Raw genomic sequence first — 22,347 nt, 5'->3', positions numbered from 1 at the left:
TTTTTCTGGTAAGTATAATGAAATTTCTCATAAAGGCCTTGAACAACCTGACCAGTTAGCAATGCAATAATAAGGAAAGTTGCATGGACGTTATCTTTTAAGTTTTTTATGACAACAATACTTAAGGATCAGTTCTCCAGAAAATCTATACTAGATATTGTTAAACATTTTGACCAAACAGTTTCATTAAGAGCTTATATATAGATCTAAAGGTATAATTTGGCACATATGATATCCCAATATAATATGTAATGCCTCAACCAAAACACCACACTTTTAACACAAATTATAACAAATAACAACAATACTGATTAATTTCTTCGTTGCACATCATTCGTTTATTCTTCTTTCACTCCACCATTTATTGTAGAAGACGCAGAAAAGGACACACTTCTTTTTTCCCTTCGGAAGGCCGTTTTTAGTCTATCATAGATTTCATGACGAACGGTGGCAGTGAATTTGGTCACTAAACATAAGGCAGTACACACAGCAAATATAAGATTATAGGAAAATATAATATAGAAGTTTCCTAGCCAGTCCATACTTCCAAAATTACCGATTAAATCAAAATTAGTTATACCTGAAAAAACAATTAAAGGCATTTGTTTCAGTCCACTTTTCTGCTCCAGAAAAAACTCAGACGCAAATGGTGGGCAATGAGCAGTTTTTAGACTAAAAAAAATTTGTAGACAGGCCTTAAGATTCTGTCCTAACTATAATTGACACTTTTTTCATGTTAACCCCCTCTGACCGTCATGGACAGGAACTTAAATTTCCTGTGTGTGTGTATCGGTGTGAAATAAGGCAGTTGAGTTAAAAAAAAAATGTCCTCTTACCTAAAGTCTTTGTTAATATTGGTAATGCTGAACTTAATATTAAAATCACAATACAATTTCCTATAATATGATCCATGGCAGTATTATGACTGACAGGTTTCAAGTTACAGAAGACAGGAAGACTATATAAACCAACAACTGATGCAGACATTATATATCTTGTTAATTATTAAGGACTATTAGTAAAAAACAGTGGAATCCATAACAAATGTCAATCATATATCATTTAAGTATCATATCATAGTGCATCTTTTGAATTTCTGTAAGTGATACTACCTCTTAGAATGGACATAAAATTCAAAATTTCAAAACAAGTGTTTATATTCATCAGTTGTACTTACCAGGTGCCATAACTAAAGAATAGAATCTGTATATAGCATGATATATCTTATAAACTAAGTAATTATTGAAAAATACTTAGTTAATGAATTATTACTTAGTTTTACAGTTTTATTGGATTATAAAGGGATTTTTTTTTTGCATAGTTATGACACCAGGTAAGTTCACTGATGAACAAAGACTCATTTTAACCAAGTTTAAACATTTCAATTTTTGATCAACTTAAGAGATAGTATACTTTTTAAATTATCATGATAAACAGCAATTAATTCTTTAAATTTGCAAGTTTTAAGCTGCTGATAATGTACCTTACTCTGCAAGTATTGTGCAATATTTCACTCTGTTTTATCATGTGTAAAATTTATGGAATCTAGGTGACTGATTAGCATTAAGCTTGTTTCCAATACATTGTATTATTTATGTCATGAAATTCTCTTCTGAAATAAGACATTGTTCAAACCAGAAAGAAGCATCAAGTCAAACTAAAAAATTGTAAAGGATACAAAATGAGTAAAATTTCAACCACAGCTCCGAAAACGCCAAAAGCTGATAGAGATGTTATACCAATAACAGCATCCTACAAAATAAATCATTCACTTAATTTGCAACTTACAATCTTCCAAATTATGCCAAATAGTAAAAAAGAACTTTTAAATTTCATAAAGTAACTACTACAAATTTCATTACTTGTAAAATAGCTTATAGATCTCACAAACACTCAGACAGTATTATGGAATAAGCACACTTCTTTAATAAAATATCAAGTGTGCTTATACCATAATATTGGCTTCTGTTTGGGATATTTACTCCTCACTTCTAAATGTTGTTCAAGTCTTATAGCTTATAGATCATATAATTAAGAACAATTATAATATATGAATGTGCCATACCTTAGCACCTTTTGGTAATGCTTTAATACCAACTAATAATAAAAGAGTATTATGTACAACTAATAACATACTAAATACCTGAAATATAAATTGATATACTTTGAAAAAAATACAAATTACGGCATTGAACAAAGTATGAACAGACATTATTCTGAATATCAAATTTTAGTTCATATAGATAATCTTTCATGATTTTATCTAACTGAATTGATACCCTTATATTAATTAGTTGTTTGCATGCAGTAAGTCTACCTTTCCATACAGGTAATCCTGATGAGATGTTTATATCCGAAACATGTAGATTTGACTAGCTCATGTAAAATTATACCATATACATTATAATAATGCCATATACAGATATGATATATATAATTTATGAAGAATGATGAAACTTACAGTTAATGCCAGTAATATTAACATCACTATGGGAAATAATAAATTTCTTCTTAATGGTGAAACTCTTTGTCTTTTTTCTATGTAAAAACAATAACAATATGTTAACATATAACTGTCAATTTTAATCATAGAAGATTTACCATTTTCTCCACAGCTTTCAATATACTGTAACATTATATACCAGTATTCTATATCTCAGAATAAAATAAATACATTCATTGACAGTGTAATCAAAGTATAAAGAATAATGCTAGTTATTTACCCAACTGGTATATTTCATGTTCTGTTTCTGACAACTGATCTTGTAAACATTCTGAATTAGCATGACCATTGGCTATCTGCCTGGGAGCTACAATATAATTATCATGTACATGTATAAACATAGTGCATGTGCTCACACAATTGATCTGCAAAGTCATCTTACAAAAAGGTTGAAAAATCATAAATAGAAACACTTAAAGAAATTTTCATGAATTTTTTTACATTAATATGAAAAACCTGAAATGACTTTATAATTAAAACAAAAATCTGTAAATTTGAATTCAATGTGAGAAAAGATTATCCTACTAGAAGTTATGATAAAGCTAGCTCACGACTGTATAGTGAATATAGTATGATGAAACCCCAATAAATGTAAGCTTATTTCATTACCTAAAGTTTTATACTGAATCTTGCGTAAAATATTTTCTCGTTCTAATCTCATTGTACATAATTCTTCTTCTATATCACGAAAAAACTTTGGTTTAACAACTAACTGAGCCATGACTGTAAACGTTCTGGCAAACCCTACTGGAGTACATACTATTAAAAGGAAGTATTTTACATGTTATTAGTATTCTTTTTTTGTCCCTTTATGACAAGCTTGAGGTGCAATCAGAAAACCATATCTTATGAACTAATCTTTTCAGGAGTTGGATGCTTCAGTGTTCTTGGTGGAGGAAGGAAGCATATACAGACACAAAATTTGCTAAAAAATCTTGTATTAAAGAATTATAGTAAATCTATTGGAGGATTGCTGGATTTCTTTTAATGAAACATTAAATAACGTTATTTAATGTGATCTCTACCCCTAAATGTCGCTAAAGGATAATTTAATGAAACAGGATTCTGCTAGCAAAGCATCTTCAAAGGCTAAAATTTCTGATATAATTTGTCAAATAAGGATGTGAAAAGAATGTAAAATAACTTACATAATAATACTAATACTCCTAGAAATGATACACAGGAATAGAGGTAAGGAAGATATATATTCCACATATCTACAGAGAATAAAAAAAATCATTATTACAAATACTTTTCAACAACATCTGTGGTTATGACCAATGTGTTATTACAATAACAAATTACATATGCTTTCAGATTCTCTTACAGACTTGACAAACAACATTCCGGACTTTGATGAATAAACATATTATCAATACCATTGGTAGTAACAGTCTATGATTGTTGAAAATAGAAATGTTCCTGAAAACTTACCAAATAGTGTTTGTTTACTGTATTTATCATCATTAATTAAAGCGGAAGCCACCCAAAATAATCCCTGAACTAATATAGCTAATAAAAATAATACTATCATTGTCTCTTTAACTCTAGCACATACACCCTAAAATAATAGTAATAATTACCAGATAAAAAGAATAAAATTTGACATTTGTGTAACTCAGATGGTCACATACCTTGATCAAGCATGAGCATGTAAAGATATTCCCTAATATTCACATCACAGTGAGCGTTGTCAGATCAGTCCTGGATACAGATATATACATATTATGCTATTCTTGTTTTTAAGAAAAGAATGTGAAACAATTTAAGGCATAAACAATTAAATGAAAAAAATGTACAAAAACCAAATTTCAGCTTGCAGAAAGTTTGAAGATTGATTGAGGAAAGCTCAACATATGTCTTGCCAGATAATTTGAGGGATTTTAGTACATACCTTTCTGGACCCTGAAAAACCTTCAGCTTCTGTGAAGAAATAGGCAAATGGCATCAAAATGAAGAGGGCTAAATTAGAAAAGAAAAACACTTGGTTCCATAAACCTGTAAAAGGTAAAATCAAAATAAATCAATAACTTTTTGAACAGGCTGGTTTTTATAAAATTTCATTAGCATTCATAAAAAAACACCTTATTATTTGGTTATAAAAATATCATTTATAGATGTTTATCTGCTATATAGCAATAAATCTTCGCCCTTTCTGACTCAAAGATCTAAATTGTTTGATCTCATTTAATCATTTTTCTTTCAAATTTGAGCAGTTAATCAGGAGCAGGAATTTTAAGGGGCAATATACATTACAAAATCTTCAGGCCTGGTTTCAATATATGCTATCAAAAGATTGAGCTGCACTCACCATTTATCAATGAGCTATTTAACCATTTAATATAATAACTATTAGGGTAAAGATGTAGGACTTCGTTGCTGATAATAGATATTGGTAACAACATAACTGCTGCAGCTGATACAGCTGACGTTAAAACACACAACCATAATCTATAATAACCAATAACATCAGATTATTCATTGGTTATTACAATCTATATAACATAACATAACAGCTGTTACTGATATTCACATCAATTTAATAAAGTTAATATATCAAATATAACAATGTATATCATATTGCAAACATGACTGCTACATTCAAATCATTACAAATAATGCATAGGACACTTACGAAATTCGATACACAATAGCATCTTCTTGACCTAAAAAAGAAAGGAAATTTTTGAAGCTTTTTAGATTATTTCTAAATAATTACAAGTCAAAATAATATCTTCTTTAACAAGTTGTGTCGACAGACTAAAGTCTCATTACTTAAATCGTTAAACATAACATTTTAAGGAGTTATAACCATATATATCCTGACCAAAAAGTCAGTTACTTGAAAATCATAGTAGAGATTTTAAAGGAATTGTAAAAAGGTTTTCTAAATTGGTTATGAGGTAACGAGGAACAGATTGCATCAATTTGCACCATTCTAATTTTACATAAGACGTCTCTGTGTTTCCTGCATTAATAATAAGCATTTTATGACATCACTAAAGAAAAAGGCTTTATGTAAAAAAGCAAATTTCGCAATAATAAGTGATGTCATTAAATACTTATTTTTTTATTGAATTGCAGAAACCATTGAAAATTGTAATGGTGTAAATTGATACTATCAGTGTCCCCAATACACATAAAAAATCTTCACTGTCTTTTCACTCCCTTATGTTTTGTATTTACCATTAGACTACCTTGCTTCTATGTATACCAGGTATGTGACAGCACCATATATATATATATATATAGACTCACCTGCATACATATCTTCTGATTCCACTTTCTTTTTATAATGACTTATAATTACATATGAACCAATACACAATAATATAAATAATAATAATGTTATCTGAAACACAACACAATAATCTTAATTACTGGTATTGCCTCCTTAAAAGTTATTGTTATAAAATTGACACAATTTTTCAAAAAAAAAGCATATCTGCTTCCCCAATCTGATTCCAAATCATTTTCTTTATTTTGCATAATACTCTTCTAGACACCTGAAATTCCTCTTAATTTCTTATTGATATACTTCCTCATAAAATTTCACAGAACTTCATAGAATAGAGCTGCAACCAATGTTTTGCCAATCTGTTATTTAGGATTCAATAGGAGTTCATTTTGTTTTGCGCATGGGATCATTAGTTATTTTTATTCAGTCCAAATTGGTCTGCATCACTGATGGGGGAAACCCAGATGAAAAAAGTTATTATCTTGCAAGATTGAACCCTGGGCCCTAAAGTTTGCAAGAAAGTGTCTGAATCATGAGCCACTAACTGTCCTTACTTAACTAAATAGCAAAATATGTGCAAATTGTAATTGGTCATTTTAAAAAACCTACCAACAGAAGAAATTAAATCTAGGCATAGTTAGAAATCCTTCCTATTTAATCACATGGAGAAAAATATCTCCCTAATAGTTTGTCTTCACTGGTCACTGACTACAGTGTTACACTATGACACTATGAAATTCTATTATTATGTGGAGTTTGACATCTCATTTTGTAAAAGAAAAAAAAAACTTACAATATATTCTCGTATTGCATTATGAAATTGACCAAGTTGCTCTTCGATGGATAAATCATGTTTATCCATTTTATGTCTTCCTTTCTTTTCGCGGAATCAAATTGAATAACTACAATATCTGAAAGTGCGAAGAAAATAAAATAATCGTCAGCATTGTTGACATTCCGCCATTTAATAAATTTACCCACAATGCAGTATTTACATAAATTAGGTCAGTGCGCGATTCGATTTTCTCTCATTTTGCGTTTAGCAGTCGAAGGAGAAGGTTGAAACTTTACGCACTTTGAATATTAAATTAATCTCATCCATTGTCATGATATAATTTTGTTGAAAATTGCTAATGTATTATTTTTGGAATCTGAACGGTATTTAAACTTTGTTTGATAAATGTTCCCGTCTTGCTTTTTCTTTGAAGGAAATAACAAGCGACAAGAACGTTTGAGCGTTTTTATTCTGGAGTTATGTCCCTTTAATTGCTTGTATAAATTGAAAGTAGTCCTGTCAAAAAACGTGGGAGAATGTTATCATCCACTTTTGCTTATTTATCATAGGATGCCCGTCATTGTTAAAAATAGATTCCTGTTGTTGTATGGTTCTCAAACTGGACAAGCAAAAGCAATAGCTGAAGAAATTGCCGACAGATGTGTTGAACAAGGTTTACATGCTGATGTCATTTGTTTGAGTCAGACTGAGAAAAAGGTAGGTTAACAAGGCATGGGGATTGGAAAGGAATAAGGCCAGGGAACTGTACCAAGAAAGCAACAACAAACTAACAATATCCTAACACTGTTGAGTACTGTGGATTAATATCCCTGTCAAATTTTTGCTCTTGTTTTACACAAGTTTGCTAATTTGAACAAGTTAGATTATTGGAAAATATTAAAATAATCCAAATTCTATGTGGCTTTGTGACTGATTCCATATCCATTTCACACTAATAGGTAATGGATATGATTTTAATCAAACCTTTTTATGGGGGGCGTATATTGCCGTCACCTCTTTCCGTCCGTCCACAATTGCTCGTAATCACTCTACAAGGCACAATTCTTGACTGATTTCGACGAAACTTGGTATGGTTGTTTGTAATCAACCAAGGATGAACCCTATTGAAAATCAGACGAATCGAAAAATATTTACTATGAGTTATTGCCCTTTTTCTTGAAACGCTAGTAAACACTCTAGAAGGTGCAATTCATGACAGATTTTGATGAAACTTGGTATGAGTGTTCGTTATCGCCCAAGGATAAACCCTATCGAAAATCAGAAAAATTGAAAAATATTTAGTATGAGTTATTTCCCTTGTTCTGTTCAATTTTTAGTTTGTTAACACTCTAGAGGGCACAATTGTTGACAGATTTTGACGAAACTTGGCATGAGTGTTGGTTATCACCCATGGATAAACCGTATTGAAAAACAGTAAAAATTGAAAAATATTTAGTATGAGTTATTGCCCTTATTCTTGAAAACGCTTTCAATTTTTAGCTTGTAAACACTCTAGAAGGCACAATTCTTGACGGATTTTAACGAAATTTGGCTTGAGTGTTTGTTATCACCCATGGATAAAGCCTATTGAAAATGAGAAAAATTGAAAAAAAATATTTAGTATGAGTTATTGCCCTTGATCTTGAAAACTCATTCAATTTGTAACTCAAAAAAACTCTAGAAGGCATGATTCTTGCCGAATTTTGACAAACTTGATTTTGTTATTCATTACCGCGCTGAAGATTGAATATTTGTCTTCTAGAGTTTTCACGAGCTAAAAATTGAACACGTTTTCAAGAACTAGGGCAATAACTCATACTCAATATTATTCAGTATCGCCCTAAAGAGTTCAAAAGAAGTGTTTGACTGAAGGTTGAATATTTCATACCGGTGATTGTTACTGTACTGCTAAATATTTATGTTCAAAATCAAAGCTGCCAGTGGGCGTATATTACCTTGCCTGGCAAGCTATCTTCTATTCAGTCAGATATCAGAATCAGGACAACCACAGTAAAATGTTTTGCTTTATTCTGACAGCTCTATCCTAACACTTCTTAGTATTTAAATAAACATATTAAGTCATTAGGCCTAGGTTCATTTATTCCAGTGCATTGAATTATTGTTTCAGTTTAACATAGAAAGAGAATCTAGTGCTGTATTTATATTATCAACAACTGGTGAAGGTGATCCACCTGATACAGCAGCAAAATTTGTAAGACGCCTTAAAAAGAAGACTTTACCTGATGGTTATTTATCTCAACTAAATTTTACTATATTAGGTTAGTTGTTCAAGACTTTAAGGTTGTTAAATTTTTCTAAAACCTTAAAAAAAGATGTAAAAGGACTAAGACTAAACCATTGGTTGGATGTCATTATAATTAAAGACAGTAATCTTTGAATTGTTTTACATATTGTAATGAGTTAATGTCATCAACGAGAGTTTTCAACTCAGAGCTAGTGGGTAATTTATAATTCTGAATATTGTTTAGACATTATTAAGGCCTTTCTTGTTTTACGGATCCTCTTAGCTTATATTTCCAGAAATTAGTAAACAAACATAAAATAAAATAAGCTCTGCTCAATGCTGGAAAAAAAAAACCTCCATTTCAGATGAAAAATTCTCAATACTGAGAAAATAGGAAAATCCAGGGTAATTTTGGCTTTAGTAAAGATTTTTTTTCTCTCCTATCAGACAAATTTTTTTTTTTTGCCCTTCTGCTTTCACAGATTTTATCAGAGAAAATCCCTAAAACAAGCAAATAAATTGGTCTTGCCTAATGACAGTGGTTGGTTTCCATATTTTAAACTGAGCTATATCTAAACCAGTTTCTGTTTTTTTAGGACTAGGAGATACAAATTATACTAATTTCTGTAACTGTCCAAAAGGTTTGAATCAGAGATTATTAGAATTAGGAGCTCATCATTTTTATCCACCAGGTTGGGCTGATGATGCTGTAGGGTAGGTATTTATCTCTGACTTGTATTACCTTGTTTATACACAGAAAAAAGAAAAAAACAACCAAAGCTACAATGGGCTCTTTAACATTTAGGATCTTGTCTTGTCCTTGGCGAAACTTATTGGCATTAATCTTTTCTGGATTATCTGTAATAATTTTTATCTGGGCACGATGAGAAAGGTGTCCACACACTCAAATAGCAATTGTCCAGAAAAGACTTAAGACTGATGTTTATTTTATAGGTTAGAAGTTGTTGTGGAACCCTGGATTGATAATCTATGGGAACCTCTTAAAAAACAGTTAGCACAATCTCTGCCTACAGCTTGTCAGAATAGTTTACTGGACAGTCAGATGAATGGTTTTGGAGGTGAAACAACTGTAACTATAGATAAAACAAACATTTCAGAATCTATAATGGACTCGGGTTCAGACACTTCAGTGATCAAACCAGTTGAATTAAATACAAATATGAACTCCAATGGAAATGTAATTGTGGAGATAGACAATAGTGATATAGGTGTGAATCAGACTGTTACTGTTGCTAGTTTAACTGAGTCTATACCACCATTATCTACCATTGGTCTCAATTTACCAACTTTACCACCTCCTTATATACATCTACAATATAATACAGATAATATATTGGTGAGTCAATCTTACCAGTTATGAAATCTAACACTTGTTAGACACAAAGATATATTCAGAAGTAGTATATCCATATGTTTTCAATATAGTATATGCATTCAAGAGCAATTATTTTTGAATATGTTCAAATACTGAAATGCAATTCTATGTATTTGGTTGCATTTGATTCACCCATTCATTATAATTTTTGCATACAATGATATATATTTTTGGATATTTTGTAGGATGTATCTGAAATACCAATACAAAATGGTTATGAGTTTCCTTCTGCAGCATCAGAAATAAAATCAGTACCAATAACATCAGCTACAGTACTAACTTCACCTGATGCTGTGAAAAAAACATTGAAACTTTCTATTGGTATTCAGGTGATTAGAAAAGACTTTCACCTTTTGGTATCACAAAACTTTTTCACACATTTTGTATTTGTTGATTGATTGATACTTGATTTTTTACTTTGTTGATAAGTTGATTAAGTTGTCTATGCAGCCACCATTAAAAATAAACCAGGAATTTCTTTATATCCAATAGGAAGTGATGTTTTAATGTTATTTATTTATATATATTTTAGGATAGTAAAATTACATATGAACCTGGTGACTCAATATCAGTTATTTGTCCTAATTCTACAGAAGAAGTAGACTCTATTCTGAAAAGGTATGTCTATCTAATGATATCTTCACAATTTCAAGATGGTATACCTTGACTCCTATAGCCATCTTTCTTGTATAATTGAAGTTTGTAAATGCAGTGATTTGATTGGATTGTATGCTCAGCAAATACAGCCAATCAGAGGCTTTGAGACAAAGATACTAAAGTCTTTACAGTCTTTCTGTTGGTGCATTAAATTGGTTAATTAATTAAGATTAAGTTAAATGTAATTTCAGGTTAGATATAAGTGATGAAGCTGATTGTGAAGTTAATTTATCTATTATACCAGAAACAACAAAACGTAAACCTACAATACCATTGTATATACCAGAATCTTGTACATTACGCTATATATTTACTACTTGTATAGATATTAGAGAACCTCCTAAGAAGGTAAGTACTCTTTCTGTATATTTCATAGTTTAGAAATATTCAAACAGAAATTGAATCATGTTGTTACTCATAGTTTCACACTGGTGCAATCTAAATGGGTTAAATCAATAAGGCAATTTATAGGCTATCTTAAAGTTGTTGTTTTTTTTATTTTCACTTTTGTTATAGTTTTTCATTCCAAGGGAAATTGTTTATTAAAAGAATTAATGCAACTAAACTTTTCTAGTTTTGATTATTGTTTCTGGTGCTAATCTCTCTAGACATACCCTGAAGCTGACTATTTCTTCAGGGGATTGTGATTCATATTGTGAAATTTTATTGGGTGTAAATGATCCACGTTTTGTTATTTGTAAATAGATAATGGATAGTATTATTATAACTAATCGATTTATTTGACAATTAACTGCATAGCCCATTCCTCTTGTTACAAAGCTTTCTTTTACATCTATAGGCATTATTACGAGCATTTGTAGAGTATACTGATAATCCTACAGAGAAACGGAGACTACAAGAATTATGTAGTAAACAAGGTGCTAGTGATTATGCTCAGTTTATTAGAGAGAAAAATTTAAGTATTCTGGATATTTTAACAGCATTTCAATCATGTCATCCTGCTGTCAGTTCCTTAATAGGTAAGTCCTGTAATGAAACATGGAGAAAGATAGCAAACAACATTAGCTTTGTATTGGGTAATTAAAAGGAATTTTCTTTTAAGTCAACCTTTGATTAAGAACCACATCTGATATTTTATAGAAATGAGCAGACATCATGTTGAAGGATTGATAAATGCCGATGTAAGACTCAAGTGATATGCATGTCATTTGAAGAGTACAAATGTGTCAATTTTTTTTGATGTTTTTCTATTTGTAGAACATACAAGTCGCCTGAAACCAAGGCCCTATTCAGCTTGCAGGTAAGTTGTATATTTATTCTTGAATTAAAGACAACATTTTTTGTTTTTTGGAATGATTCTCCAAGAGTTATGGTTGAATATCCCAAGATAATTGTCAAGCGTAACGATTCAGCTTTGTTCAGTATGAAGGTTTGACATACGTTTTACTTCATTCTCCCCATTTATTATTGAAAAATATAAGTTTTACTCATGGTTTCATATTTTTCAGTGCACCATGCATAAATAAAAACAGTCTATCATTTGTATTTAATGTTATTGAGATCCCTGAAGGTGAAGGTCGTTGCTGTGGTCGTCAAGGAGTTTGTACTGGATGGTTGGACAAATTAACAGAATCTATACAAAGATCTTATAATAAACAGAGTTTAGAAACAGAATTGGAATCATTATCATTAAGCTCTTCAATACAGGTAGGTTAGAATGTTCGTTTTTTGATAAGAATAGGATCTGAATTAAGTTTTTATTTTCCATTCTGAATCAGACACCTTAAATCCCAAAAAGCATTTTAATCAAATAATCTATGCTCATTGATTCAAATTGATTCACAAAAAATATAAAAGGTTTGTGTTCAATCTGAATTGTTTAGTAAACCAGTAACAAAAAGTAACCCCCTGCATTAATACATGTATTAATATATTATATTGTTATTTTTAGATTCCTATCTATTGTCGAAATAATCAACACTTTCGACCACCAACAGATCTGTCTCGTCGTGTGGTATTTATTGGACCAGGTACTGGTGTGGCTCCATTTATTGGATTTCTAGCTCATAGACAACACCAGAGGCAGTTAGTTGATAAAGATACTACATATGGGGATACCTGGTTATTCTATGGATGTCGACATCCAAATAAGGATTTTCTTTTTGAGTAAGTCTTAAGATTGCTTAATTTGAAATCTCTCTGTTGAAGCAAAATTAATGATAAATTAGTAATATTAGTTCACTACAATATTTGTAATATATGGTAGAATACATCAAAGCAAAGCACTGTTTGAGAAAATGGTGAAAAAATCTTAGTTTCATTTCATATGGGTTGTCAAACAATATAATTATATAATTTGAGATATTGTTAAATACTCTAGTGGTACGTCCATATTTTAGCAAAAGGTTTTTTTTCCAATAAGTTTTTAAAATTAATTTGCTTTTCAAAAGATCTTAATTTGGCTCATTTTAACTGATTTATTTCAAAAATAATTTGTGAAGCTACAGTTTAGATTTTTGTGTTATTTGTAGGGAAGAATTGGAAAGGTACAAAGAAACAGGTGTATTGACAAAACTTTGTGTCAGTGTTTCACGAGACCCAGATGTACTAGACAAACCAAAATATGTTCAAGACTATATATTGCAAGAAATAAACAGTATATATGATATTTTAATAGATGACACTAGTCTTATTTATGTCTGTGGTGATGCCAAGAACATGGCCAAAAATGTGAATGAGGTCTTTATGAAGATATTGAAGATAAAGAAAGGTATGGACAATATATTTTACTTGCTGATAGATATGGTCTTTATTATTGGAACTCCAGCATTAAATCCAGATTTTGAAAAAAAATCAATTTTATCAAATATGTTGATCTGTTATAGTTGTTGACCAAAATTACTTTCAACTTAGATCTAACAATGGACCCTTCAGCACATCTGCTTCTGTTTCAAGGCATAAGCATAAGTAGTTCATACTATTTGCAGGTAGTTCAAGTAGGTTTGAACACATTAGGTGTTAATTATGGCTTGTTTCAATTTCTTTTTGTTTTGCTTATAAAAAGTATAAAGAGTACTCATGTTTTTTTTTTATTGAAATCCGACCCAAATGTGTAAATATCTTTACTGGCTTGAGCATATAAACTGAACCGTGTTATCTTTGATTTTGATCAGATCTGGTCATATTCAAAAGGTCAAATGTAGGTTCTAATTACTGATTTGAATTTATTTCCAGGTATGACAGATGATGAAGCTAAAGCATTTATAATGACCATGAGATTACATAAAAGATATTTTGAAGATGTGTGGACTTAAATTATAATTTATTTCTAGCAACACAATTGTGATATGTACAAAAATATTTTAAATGTGCCATTTTAAAATTTGTAAATAATTTATGTGGGTGAATCATAATATTTGAACTTAATATTTTAATTTGATTGGTTTGTTTATGACTGAAAGTTATCAAAATCTTTAAACAGCTTGATGTAGGTAACAACTAGTTTATGTAAGAACAATCACTTTTATTAACAAAAATCATTAATATAAATGTGGTAGGCTACATGAGTTAAAATCATGATGGAAATTACTATTTTATGATTTACACAACTAATTTTCATTCAGCATTTTGTTAATTTTCCATGAGCTATAATAGGCAGAAGGAAACCCACACAAATAGAATTTTATCTGCATTATGGTACTATCACCAACAAGACAAGCTTGCAAAACACTTGGGATTTTTGGTTGGATTTGACCACTTTACTAATAATTATTTTTCAGTGATTTATGTAATTGAAGTAAATAAGTCAATTTTCTTCAATCATTAATGTTCAGAACATTCATTTATTCATTCTTTAATTTTGTATGGATGGCCATGTTTTTCCCATTCTAATTTAAAACCTATAGCAGATGATGTTACTCCACATAGAGCTGCAAGTCCAGGGCTAACATAGTTTAAAGATGACAGTGGAATGAATATATCACAGAAGTCTTTTAAAAAAGTTAATTGAGCACCATGAAAATCTCTCTTTAATAGCTGCACATTATTTCTATGATGATGGTCTGATTGGCCATGTGGTGTTTTGGCTTTAATGATTTGAGCTTTTATGTCATTGAGTTTATGAACATCGATAACAGTTGCAGTCACTAGAGATACTAACCAGGCTCTAGATGCCCATTGGGACCATGTCTTCATTTGAATCTGAAAAGAAAAGGAAGTTGAATAAGATCATAGAACACCAGTATTACACACAGTAAAATCAATATGATAATCCCATTAACTACTTTTTTAAAACTCATTCACTGAACCATTTCAAAGACATATCTCTACACTTTTCAGTCAGACATCTGTGGATCTTGCATTTTACAAAAAAACAACAATTAATAATGCAGCTATTGCAAAGTCCCTTAAACATGAGCTTTTGAGATAATGACATTGTATATATGGTTTCTATATTAATAGGAACAACAAGCATCCTAAGAAAAGTGAAATAATGCAAGTAAAAGCAACAAATGGTAAACCTCTTTACAAATCCTATCATGTTAGTGATAATAATGAATTCTTTCAAAAGTAACTTAATTGCCTCAATTGGGGCATAAAAATCAACCAAACCTACCTGAACTGTTTCGACTTTTCCTAACCAAATGACATGGTCCATTACTAGCCACAAAGCTTTAAAGCTATGTGTAATTACACCCAGTAAGGCTTGATATGCATCCGGTCCTTTAAAACTATCTTTCACTTTAATCATTAAATCAAAACTATTTCCCATACGAAATACTGCAAAATAATTCGATAGCAAAATAATTAGATAACGGTAAAATAAGTCATCTTAAGGACACATCTTTATTAAATTCAGTAAAATTGTGGTGCTTTACTTGACCAGATAAACCTAATGATTGAAGTAGAAGAATCATATAATGTAAAATGTATCATAACTTCAAGATTCTTTTGCAATTCTTCTCATAATTTCTATATCCATGTATGAATTTCAACCTACATTTCCTTGAAAGAGAAACAGCTTCTTCTAGTTTTTTCACCTTGTAAGCTAATCTTCCAGTTGCCCCAACCTTGCTAAAATACCATAATACTAATCGACTGCCATACTGAAATATTCTGAAAATAGAAAATAGCTTTCATTTCAACTGATAGCATCAATTCGCACAATTTTAATTTTTTTTTTTATCAGGCCATGTATTCTCATAACGATCTTATGTTAGAAGATAAGAACCTAGGACATCCTAGCGCTAAGATCATTTTCAAGAATATGTGGCCTGATGTTTTATGATGTCTGCACTATTTCAAAAGTCCTTTTAAATCCATAGCAGCTTTCGCAATAGTGAGTCATAAAAAGTTTATGCTACCATTAATGGAATTGCATGAGCCACAGATGTCTTACAGACAATTGGAATGGTGCAAATTGATGATATCATTGTCCTCGATAGGTCTAAAGTTTGAGAAAACCTCTTCACTATCCCTTTAAGAACCAGACATTTTGCCACTAGGCAACTGTAGTATACTGGGTTAAGAAATTTTTACAATATCAAAATATTTTTATTACTGGTAGTGGTAGTGCCCAATACATCAATTATCTGGAGCCATAAGAAAGAAAGACAAAAGTTATACAGAAATTTTCTCTCACAGTTGACCTTGTAAGGTATGTTTACAATGTCAAGCTATTATGAACTTCATTTTATACTTGACTGCAATAGCCACCTTCCTTATTATATATATCACTGAATATTCAGAGATTTGATCGGATTGTAGGCTACCGAATACAGCAAATCAGTGTCCTTGACAGAAAGACTAAATATTTTGGCTTAAAGTTAACAGACTTTCTGTCAGAAGACTCTGGTTATATGCTAATCAAATAGCTGCATTTACAAGCAAGAAAGTGGCTATTGCTCTTTAATTAATCAAGGTATTAGACGTAGGCCTATAACTTTTAAGAGAAATTTTGTAATTATAGCTTGACATTGTGATGTAAAACAATGTGAAATTAATTGACACTTCGAAATCATTGGTATATACTTTCAATTTAGAACTAGCAGTTATCTTGTCTAGACTAGCACAGGAGCTTTCTTCATCAAGGCGAAGAGTACGTAAGTAGGCGTGGTCATTAAACTTCTAAAAAATAAAATAAACATTCCAAAGAACAATATACTGATACCTGAATAACTTGTCTTTTGACTGCGTAAAACTATTATATCTAGCTATATCTCTTGACAGAGATGTCATGGTGAAAATGAAGGTAAACGTTAGTGTTTTCACCGTTAGATTGAGAAAATAAAAAAAATGGCTTTACAGTTGAAGGGAGGCAACTCCACAAAACCAGCCAGTTCCGCCGTAATAGAGGCTTTGGATTTGCAATCTAAGATTGATCCGAAAACCTTTGATCTTCATTATATTGTGCCACTCTTATTAAACTTACTTACCTTTATAAATGAAAGAACTAATCATTTCTGATCTTAAATAAAATGATAAATTTGGAGCATATCCTTAGTTCCATGATTTAGTTTTGAGCGTTACTGTACACATCTTTTGATTTTGGCGGAGAAAGTCGACAAGTTCTTCTTGAAATATCTCTTGTCATACATTTAATGCTTATCTGAATCTTTCACTGATGTCAGTAGTAACTGAAGTGTTGACCTCTGCTGGTAATATATCTCATATGAATCCTGATAAATTTCATGTTCCCAGTAGTTCAAAACTACTGAGTAGTAGTCCTAGTCTACACATACGCAAGTATAATGTTTAGTCCGAAACATCTGTCACATTCCATCCTCTGATAACTACTACATTGATAGAGTAAGGTAAAAAAAAAATACTTGGCGCTGTTCTATGGTTCCGAAGGTGCTAAGGATCTAAACATATTTATTTACTTCGAATTCTCTGAAGGATGGATATTTTTGTAGGTCAGTCATACCATCAGATCACTTCATTAAATCTATCCCCCTCCATAGGGTCATAATTTATGTCATGTCTGCATCACATCCGCAATTTTTGTGTAATGAAACTGATCTCTTGCCAAACTGCCCGTTATTAAAGACTGCATTACAGGGTCACGTGATACTAAGAAAACAAAAGGCCAAGGACTAGACACACACTTCTCAGGGTGAATTTTCAGTCCAAAAAGGGGGTACTTTTCACATCAACTTTATTGGAGTGAGAGGAAAGTGTGTAAAATCACTGAACCTATTATTTCTCTGAAATGGCAGACAAAAAGTACTCTTCACATAATCAAAAACAAAATATACTGGACAGGTACTGATTATTTTATGAGAATTGGAATATTGACTTGAAAATAGTAGATACTCTTCTAAGCTAAGAATGACTTTGCTTTGATGATAATGCAAATACTAAGTACTGTTTTGCAAATGACAGACGTACCTCTCCGTATTGAGTATTGAAAGTAAGCAATGTTTGTATGTGTGTTATTTGATTTTTGCGGTGCCTTTTAGACTAATGGAGACTATACTGTCACAAGATAATAGGCATATAAAGTTGTTTTTTTTTTATTATAATAAATTAGCTCTAAACCTATAGTTACGCTACATGTTTTGAAGACTGGACACTATTACAATACTGATATAAATTAATTTACTCTATTCTAGGTCAAATTGATAAACAAGAAGTACATGGTAAAGTCAAGGCTTTGACAGACCATATTAAAGACTTACAACATGGGATATATAATAGTATAACTGAAAGATATATAGATTTTTATCCCAGTTATAATTCTGTCTCAGACTTGGCAAATGAAGTCGATTCAGTTAAAAACCAAATTGAGGCTGTTTCAAATAAAATTGATTCTGAGGTAACGCCCTGCTTTTCTTTTTCTTTGTGTGCACTGTGATTACTATTACTGATAAGCTTAGCTAAAAAAATTGGTCAAATGGATGGTGAACCTGTCACAGGTTACCTAGGGGTTGACTTTTTTTTTATTACTTTCGAGTTAAACAAATAGTCAAAGTCTTTATTTTTTTAGATTAAAGATCAGCTAAATGTTTCAACAGCAGAATTTCAGACATTAACAAGGGAATTACAAGAAGTTAATGGAATCCTGCTGGTTTTAAAAACTCTAGTAGAATTGCAGGATGCATTGGAAGATGTTGCAAAGGCAAATAAACAGAAAAAGTTTGGACAAGCTGCTGACTGTTTGGCAAACATCCATGACATTCTATCCCGACCTCTATTAAATGGAGAATTTGAAATCAAGATTTTAAATGCCCTGAACACTGAAAATAAAATACAGAAGCAGAAGCTGATATTTGATCTTAATGATGTATGGAAAGAACATGTCGTCTGGATCTCACCTGAACCCAAATCTACATCTGGAAATCTAATAGAATTAAAACTTATCACTGGAAAGGATTCTTTACAAGTTCTTGAGAACATGATATCTGCCATGGAAAAACTGAACATTCTAGACTCCAAAATCAAAGCTTTTGGTGAACTGTTTGTGAAACATATAGTAAAAAATCTTTTGTTACAAGATGCAGTAGATCTGAAAGAAATGTCTACTAGTAAAGAAAAATCACTTAAATTAACTTTGAAGTCTAAAGTAGAGCATATGCCCCTTAATGTGAATCTCTTTCGTAAATTTAATTTGGTTATGGACTTTTTGGCTGATAGCTTTTTCAAATTAACAGTAAAGTGGAAAGAAAAGGAAATATCTTTATTAGAATTATTAGGGTATGGAATAGCAGACACTGTTGTTGACCTGATTATTAAAGACTGTTTGTCTCATGCCATTCCTTCCCAAACAGAAAAACTGGCTGATTTCTTCAAAGTAATTGATTCTACAGAAACCTTCCAGAAAGGCTTGATGGATGCCAAATTCCTGCCCGAATCAAACACTGCCTTGATGAATTATGTAGGAAATGTCAATGTACTGTTTGCTAAAAAGAAATGTCAAGAGATTTTAGAGAAGGCAAGGAAATTGATCACATCTGATATTCATGACACCTTTGAAGTATCACCTGATGTCACTCTCCATCCTCTACCACCTCTATTGAAAGATAAATCCATTTCAACCTCTACACCACCAGTTCAACTGGCCCATGAAGAGAAACTAAGCCCAGATGCCTTTAAATTGCCTAAATGCAGAATAAGGTATGTTTTTCTTTGTTTGTATTTTTGGACTGATTACTAACCAGTTAGAGCTCATTTTCAGAATCTGTTGTCTACTAGTAAAGAAATATTATTTTTTTGATTTATATTGATATAAGTTACATCTTGGAGAACTTCATTAGGTGTCTTTGATACTTGATTGCAGACAAACTGGATGTAAGGTTTTCATTTTGAAGAGTCCAATGTTATTTTGATTAATATGCAATTTATATTGTCATGACATTAGTATTATTAAATATGGAATAATGATTTCTTATGATTTTTTGTTTCTTTTTTAAAGTTTGTCAATAAATAATGTGGTGAATTTAGCGTATGAGATATTAAGTGAAGCAAGTAGTAGTTCACCAGAATGTGCTGTACAGATGTTTTATGCAGTTAGAAATATATTTGAATTATTCTGTAGTGTATTTCCTACCTATCACAGACAAAGTCTTAATGCTCTACCACAATTTTCTGGTGAGTTTTAGTACATTAAACTTCTTCTGATGTCCATTTTGTATTGATTTTAACAGTTAATTCTGTTCTATTATTCTTAATTCATATACTCTTTTTCATTTTTCATATTATGAAATACAATAACAAAATATTTTCACTGTTGAAATAGTGCTCAATACTCAATTGTAGAGCAATATTGAAATATCCAATTAGCTTATTCAGGAAGAATCTGTATTATAGATATTTGATATTAGCTTATTCGTCTAAATATAAATACAGCTGATAGTTAGTTTTTAAGTTCAACTATCTTTTCTAAATTTGCATCCAATTTTTTTTCTGGGAAGCTATGCAATGAGTAGCTCATATGTCAGAATAACAGAGAAACTTATTCTGTAATTATTTTATTTGCAGCCTTACATCATAATAACTGTATGTTTATAAGTCACCATTTAATGACGTTAGGACACCAGTTTAGTTTGAAGTTACCTCCTACTATTAATTCAACGTTTGTTGATCTTATACCTAAAATACGTGGCATTGGTACTCAGAGTTTTATGGATCAGATGAATTCTCAAAGAGATTTATTACTAGAATTTTTACAAGCTGCTAATGGTAAGGATAAAGTTTGGATATTTTTCAAGCATGCTATTTTATGTGTAGCCCTTTTATACACATGTTTCAGATAAGCAGTTGAAGGATTTAAGGATTTTTGGTCTGGCTGCAAGAATGGTAGGCTGCACGTAATCCTACCATATACTTACATGTAGAACCTGATTCTTGATAATAAGGAAAACCTTAAGCATTGCTATCCCACAATTTGTTATGTTATCACAAAACATGACATGACACTCTTTGATTAAAACACTCTATGGTTAAAGGTAACATCATTAGAACAGAACTGTGGTAGAAAACTTGTTAGATTACAATGGAAAACAAAAAAGAAACAAAATCTTATTTTAATATTAAATAGATTTAAATTGTGAATAACTTTGATTGCCTGAAAAGTTTTGGTCCTTTATTTAATTTTAAATTTGGAGTTTTGAATAATTCAGGTTTTGCTGACATGTCTAATGAAGAAAAATATACAGTTGGTGAGAAGAGTATTATTCAATGTCTTCATCAGTTAAGTCATTTACAAAATGTATGGAAAGATATATTACCTGTTAATATTTATAGGAAAGCTATTGGTGAGTGAGTGGATATTTTCTAATCTTTTGTTTTTATTATCCTGTCCTTATACACATCCTAAATAAATACCTGATATTTTCACTATTATCCAAATGAGTAAATAAATTCCCTCCAATGCACACTGAATCTTAAGGTTTCTGCATTTAAATCAGATTGAAAAGAAGTATGTGTTTTATTTTATTTTATAGGTATGTTGATAAATACTGTAGTTGTTGATATTATTGAAAGTGTTACTACACTAGAAGATATTTCATCTTTTGATGCCAAACAACTTGATACATTAATGTCTACTCTCAGTAAGAAAGCCGAACCTTTCTTTGCTATAGAAGGGGATGATGGCAACCCAAATATAGAACTACAACGCAATGTTACCAAATGGAATAAATTCAAAGAGCTTAATTTAGTGCTAAATGCCAATCTTCAAGATATTTCTGATAGATGGGCTGATGGAAAGGGTCCCTTAGCTATGGCGTTTACACCCAATGAATTGAAGCAGTTAATTAGAGCTTTGTTTCAAAATACAGATAGACGTGCTACAGTTCTAGCTAAGATTAAATAAATGTTATAAAGATAGCTTTCTTGTAGTAATATTTTGCATCAGACTTTTAGTCATTAATTATTATTAGCCTGGCTGTTATTGAAGCTGTTTATTGAGAATATGATGATATGTCATGTAACTTGATCTGTGGCTATAGATTTGTTATATTATATACATTTGGTGCTGTGAATTTATTTATGTTCTAGAAAATGAAAAAAATGTGATATTGTTGGTTTTATTTATTTCTAAAATATGGTGATAGACAAACAAAGAGTTTAT

The 22,347-nt window shown here is 30.9% G+C and overlaps 4 protein-coding genes across 4 annotated transcripts; 2 read left to right on the top strand and 2 right to left on the bottom strand.

Annotated features, from left to right (window-relative positions):
• Positions 1 to 338: 338 nt before the first annotated feature.
• Positions 339 to 6,603, bottom strand: LOTGIDRAFT_139400 (hypothetical protein; the record flags this gene model as incomplete). Its single annotated transcript, XM_009049465.1, has 14 exons — positions 339 to 580; positions 837 to 994; positions 1,679 to 1,752; positions 2,066 to 2,143; positions 2,462 to 2,538; positions 2,724 to 2,803; positions 3,058 to 3,262; positions 3,652 to 3,720; positions 3,938 to 4,064; positions 4,398 to 4,501; positions 4,815 to 4,954; positions 5,139 to 5,169; positions 5,762 to 5,855; positions 6,535 to 6,603. The coding sequence occupies 14 exons, from the start codon at positions 6,601 to 6,603 to the stop codon at positions 339 to 341; spliced, it is 1,548 nt and encodes a 515-aa protein (XP_009047713.1).
• Positions 6,604 to 7,029: 426 nt separating this feature from the next.
• On the top strand, positions 7,030 to 14,616 carry LOTGIDRAFT_225295 (hypothetical protein). The gene is made up of 15 exons (XM_009049464.1): positions 7,030 to 7,233; positions 8,645 to 8,795; positions 9,358 to 9,475; positions 9,716 to 9,772; positions 9,821 to 10,118; positions 10,379 to 10,486; positions 10,690 to 10,775; positions 11,006 to 11,162; positions 11,614 to 11,794; positions 12,033 to 12,075; positions 12,284 to 12,482; positions 12,727 to 12,941; positions 13,307 to 13,545; positions 14,010 to 14,497; positions 14,518 to 14,616. The coding sequence occupies exons 1-14, from the start codon at positions 7,087 to 7,089 to the stop codon at positions 14,087 to 14,089; spliced, it is 2,079 nt and encodes a 692-aa protein (XP_009047712.1). The 5' UTR covers positions 7,030 to 7,086; the 3' UTR covers positions 14,090 to 14,497; positions 14,518 to 14,616.
• A 5-nt stretch (positions 14,617 to 14,621) lies between these two features.
• Positions 14,622 to 17,012, bottom strand: LOTGIDRAFT_139407 (hypothetical protein; the record flags this gene model as incomplete). The annotated part of the gene is made up of 4 exons (XM_009049463.1): positions 14,622 to 14,975; positions 15,391 to 15,554; positions 15,775 to 15,890; positions 16,945 to 17,012. The coding sequence occupies 4 exons, from the start codon at positions 17,010 to 17,012 to the stop codon at positions 14,622 to 14,624; spliced, it is 702 nt and encodes a 233-aa protein (XP_009047711.1).
• Positions 17,013 to 17,326: 314 nt separating this feature from the next.
• Positions 17,327 to 22,299, top strand: LOTGIDRAFT_225294 (hypothetical protein). The gene is made up of 8 exons (XM_009049462.1): positions 17,327 to 17,431; positions 18,389 to 18,591; positions 18,763 to 19,889; positions 20,188 to 20,363; positions 20,754 to 20,954; positions 21,395 to 21,529; positions 21,719 to 22,175; positions 22,222 to 22,299. Exons 1-7 carry the CDS (start codon positions 17,398 to 17,400, stop codon positions 22,087 to 22,089), a joined length of 2,247 nt encoding a protein of 748 aa, XP_009047710.1. The 5' UTR covers positions 17,327 to 17,397; the 3' UTR covers positions 22,090 to 22,175; positions 22,222 to 22,299.
• Positions 22,300 to 22,347: the final 48 nt, after the last annotated feature.

This window comes from Lottia gigantea (assembly GCF_000327385.1).
Source record: "Lottia gigantea unplaced genomic scaffold LOTGIsca_136, whole genome shotgun sequence".
Classification (NCBI taxonomy): Eukaryota; Metazoa; Mollusca; class Gastropoda; family Lottiidae; genus Lottia; species Lottia gigantea.
The sequence above is the reverse complement of the archived record's forward strand: the minus strand, read 5'-3'. Positions and strand labels throughout refer to the sequence as shown.

Coding starts and splice junctions, on each gene's coding strand:
- LOTGIDRAFT_225295 (XM_009049464.1), top strand. CDS start 7,087: ATGCCCGTCATTGTTAAAAATAGATTCCTGTTGTTGTATGGTTCTCAA. Junction 8,796..9,357: donor ACTAAATTTTACTATATTAG/GTTAGTTGTTCA, acceptor CTGTTTTTTTAG/GACTAGGAGATACAAATTAT. Junction 11,795..12,032: donor TGCTGTCAGTTCCTTAATAG/GTAAGTCCTGTA, acceptor TTCTATTTGTAG/AACATACAAGTCGCCTGAAA.
- LOTGIDRAFT_225294 (XM_009049462.1), top strand. CDS start 17,398: ATGTCAGTAGTAACTGAAGTGTTGACCTCTGCTG. Junction 18,592..18,762: donor CAAATAAAATTGATTCTGAG/GTAACGCCCTGC, acceptor TTATTTTTTTAG/ATTAAAGATCAGCTAAATGT. Junction 21,530..21,718: donor TATTTATAGGAAAGCTATTG/GTGAGTGAGTGG, acceptor TTTATTTTATAG/GTATGTTGATAAATACTGTA.